Genomic DNA, 4,180 nt, shown 5'->3' on the forward strand with positions numbered 1-4,180 from the left:
CGTATAAATACATAAGGGAGTTCATAATGGCTATTGGCTGATTGGCCAATGGCCAACTGCCAACGCAGACTGGTTCTCAAAGTGGGTGGCAACTTCAACTGGAACTGCAACTGCAAGGGCAAGCAGAGCAACAGAAGAAGTGGGCGGGCGGTCCATTTGATGGAGATTGAAGAGACCAAGAACAAACCGTACCCTATTACAAGTTCATTGTTCGTATTCGAGCATTACCATGTCCATTTCTGTGTCACCTTTCATCTGTGCCCATTAGTCATCATTTTTTTTTTTTTTCAAATAAAAGTAACGCCTAATTTAAAAACCCTCTTTCGATTTTAAAAAATTATTATAGTCAATCCTAAAGCTAAAAACCTAAAATAATAAGGGCGGATTAGTTGTAGACAATGTCTTTTATTTTTAAATTTTAATTTTTATTAAATGATTAATCTTTCGTAAAAAATAAAAAAAAAACAGTTTTTTATTTTTATATTTATACTATAAATTGAAAATATTAAATAAAATATTTTCTAAATTTTTTTAAAATGAATTTTATGACTTTTTAGAATAAAAAAATTGATTCATATTTTAATTATAAAATTAAAATTAAATATTAATCGCAACAAATTGCTTCTCTTTGTATCCTTATCTCTCCTTAACTTTCTCTCCCTTTCTATCATCTTTCTTCGATGACAATAATACCACGACAACAAAAACTTCTCCTTCTTACCTCCTTTCCTCGATTGGGAATCATTTTCAACATCCAAAAAATGTAAATGTGATGATATTAGATTGAAAAAGACCATCAAATTATGGTGGCATATATAAAAAATATTTTGGATTACTCATTAAAGATAGAAAAATGAAAGATATGATATGTCTTAGATCACGGGTCACTTGCAAAAAAGATTAGACCCAAAAATAAACAAGTCCAAAGAAGCTTAAAGAATAAAAGAAGAAACAATAAAGGATTGAGAGAACCCTATTGTCTAGGGATCTCGAACACCCGCTCAATAGCTCTCATTCAGGTGTAAAGGAAAAACTCTTCAAGAGAGTGAGGGAAGACTTGATATATTGTTGATGGAATTAAATCTTGATAGATTGTTGTTAGTGTTGTAATGAAAACTCATAACCAATACTTCTAGATTGTGCATTGGATGAATTCTTTAGAAACAAAATAATACCTCACTGATCACACAAGCTAAATTGACACGACTAGAAATATAAATTGGTCCTCAATGTTCAGTTAAAAATTTATCAAACTAAACATACAAATGAGGTTAATTAATTGAGTTTCATTTACATCCCTCAGAAAAATATTTCATTAATTAATATGGCAAGTTATAATTACAATTGTTGAATTCAAAATTGTTCTTAGCATATATTCTCTCCAGACAATCATTAAAAATCCTGGAAGAAAATTAAGCAATTCATTAGAAAAACAAAAGGAAGCAATTACTAGAAATACACGTGCAGTTGTTACTTTTGAATTTTGATAATGATATGTAAAATTAGCAGTATTTATATAATTATATTACAGTCTGATGAATTTTATTTTCTCATATGTAGGGTTCGTATATATATATATTAACAATCATATCATTGTGCACGAAAATTTTATATAAAAAGATTACTTGTATTAAAGTTTGAGAGTAAGATATGGTATTGCAGTAAGATAGAGTACGTTTTATGGGAAAAAGTTTGCAAGAATTAAAGCGTCAAATAGCAAACGCATAAATTTTGCAATCCATGTTTGTGTAATATAACCGAAGAGATTTGCTAGATAAGCACAAAAACACAAGCTTAGTGCAAACTAAAGAAGTCGACAGTGAAAAGGAAGATGGACCATATATAATATATATATGCCCGACATTATCATATCATCAGCAATTACAAGGAACACAAAACAAACATCCAAACCTGGGAAAAATATATTATAGATTCTTCTTGTTCATGAATGCTTAATTCCACCGCCGAAGTCTCTCCTTAACCCCATGAAGAACAAACTTTATGTTTGTTTCCAATCAGAATGATGACAATTAATGTTCTTTTCAGCAATCCAGATAGCTGTAGTGTAGCCCGTAGCTAATCAACTGACACATTCGTTTGGCCTTTCTGCGAAGCCAAACAAATTAAGCTATCTAAGTTAAGGTGACTAAGACTTATACCATATATCACTAATTAATAGCATCACGTAATTAATGCCTATACAAGGAGACGTGCAAAATTGCTCATCCTTCGGCTTTCTACTTATCCAAGAGGTTTATTATATAGTCACAGTGCTTGATTTACTTTCCCTCATCATCTAGTAGTATGTCTAGTGATCGAAAATTGACCACTCGACAATTCCTTCTGATCTCTCCTGGTCGACCGGATTGTAGGTCACCCATCTTAATCATACCCTCAACGAATGCACGAAAGAACTCACTTTGGTTAGCACTAAATTGCTTGACATATTCTCTGGTTTTCTCATTAGTGAACAAATTTTGATCTGAATTCAAAAATCCTTGCCCATGTACCAAGTCCTTGAAATACTGGTTGTCAAATATCTCTGGTGTTGCATCCAAGTCCACTGTGACATTTTCGTCTCCACCGAGCGGGCAAAGCTTGTCTAGCTTTTCTCTGTACCTGGGATCGAAGGCGGGATCTGGCTTGCCGGAGCCGGATTGGTTGTATAGTCGAAAGACAACGGAGAAGCACCGACCTTTGCCTACAGAGTGAGAGCCAGAAAGGGCCACGAGATCTTTGATTGATAGGTTGAATTTATTGAACAGGCTGATAAGGTAGCTAGCATTAGCTCTTGGGCTTGGCATGATCTCGTTTGAGTCTTCTTGCCTTGCTGTTAAGCTATCTCTTCTTCCTAGCTTCACTTGCCAATTCGGTCCTCCGCTCTGAATTCATAAAAAAAAAGGGGGGGCGGGGGGGGGGGGGGGGGGGGGGGCAAAAAACATGGATCATATGAAAATGAACAGTGATTAATTTGCAAAATAAGGCTTTTGAGGCTTTGGATTATTTAAGATTGATCGTGCTAAAAGTGGGTTATTGGTTGCTTTGCTTTCACGCATAAAAGATAAAGCAAAGATCAAGGTAATCAGTTATATATATATATATATATATGTAATTACCAGAACAACGGCATCTCTGGCAGCCATGACTAAGATATCAGCACAAGAAACGATCTCAGGACAAGTTCTCTCCAAAGCCTCTTTGACTTCATCAATAACTTCATATGATCTAAGAGAGTTTATATTTGACAAGGCGAGCTTCTCTCCAAGCATGTCCGGTGTATCATCTAGTAATAGCGAAGCATCACAACCCTTCAAAATGCAATTCAGTCATCAACCTCCCACACAATAAACGAAAAATAACATAGAAATGGAAGATGAGGGTTAATATATAGACATACATTAACGAAACAATCATGGAATTGCAACCGCATGATTGACGCAACGCTCCTAACTTCTACCTCCATCGCCTTCTTCATCACTCTCCGAACAATATATTCTGCGTCGGGACATGTTTTTGAGTAGAAACCAGGGCGGAGTTGTGCGGCTGCGAGGATGAGTATGTTTGCTAGGGAGAGAAGAAAGGCAAGAGACATTTTTTTTTTTTTTGGTTGTTGGGGGGGGGCTGCTTCTCGTTTGAAGGAAATGGTCAGTTGTATTGTCTTTAATAAGTTAGCTTTTGAGGGATGAATTTACATAATATATATATATATATATACAGACAGAAATTTTACATAAAACTTTTATAAAAATAAATAATGCGTGTAATTGAGGTTCATAAATAATTTTAATAATAATAATAGTGCCTATTCAGCAAAGCAAAGGGGCTTTCTTGTGACTTGGGGAAGCGAATGGAGAGCAATTGGCTCCTTGTTAGACCGGGTTTCATAAATCGGGGGGCGGGCATGTGGGGTCAAAGCCTCAAGCGTTTGTTTCCCGTGGGGAATCACATTCGCTAAATCCTAATTCTCAATCACATCACGCGCCCGCCCCCTTCTTTCCTTTATTATGCATTTCAATGGGTCCACAAATTAAATCGCAATTCAGGATATAACTGTTGACATCCGTACCTACATGGGATCAAAATATTCAATCCCTAACGTATGAGAGAAAACAAAATAATCAATCAACTATCAAGTGAAGTTACAAAAAATAATAGAGATTAGCAATTTATATGTAAAACA

The 4,180-nt window shown here is 35.1% G+C and overlaps 1 protein-coding gene across 1 annotated transcript; it reads right to left on the bottom strand.

The window, feature by feature from the left end:
- Window positions 1-1,820: 1,820 nt before the first annotated feature.
- Window positions 1,821-3,670, bottom strand: LOC127803302 (peroxidase 17-like). Its single transcript, XM_052339427.1, has 3 exons — window positions 3,398-3,670; window positions 3,117-3,308; window positions 1,821-2,882 (listed from the first exon to the last, which is right to left on the bottom strand). Exons 1-3 carry the CDS (start codon window positions 3,590-3,592, stop codon window positions 2,280-2,282), a joined length of 990 nt encoding a protein of 329 aa, XP_052195387.1. The 5' UTR covers window positions 3,593-3,670; the 3' UTR covers window positions 1,821-2,279.
- Between the last annotated feature and the right edge of the window lie 510 nt (window positions 3,671-4,180).

This window comes from Diospyros lotus, chromosome 6 (genome assembly GCF_014633365.1).
Source record: "Diospyros lotus cultivar Yz01 chromosome 6, ASM1463336v1, whole genome shotgun sequence".
Classification (NCBI taxonomy): Eukaryota; Viridiplantae; Streptophyta; class Magnoliopsida; order Ericales; family Ebenaceae; genus Diospyros; species Diospyros lotus.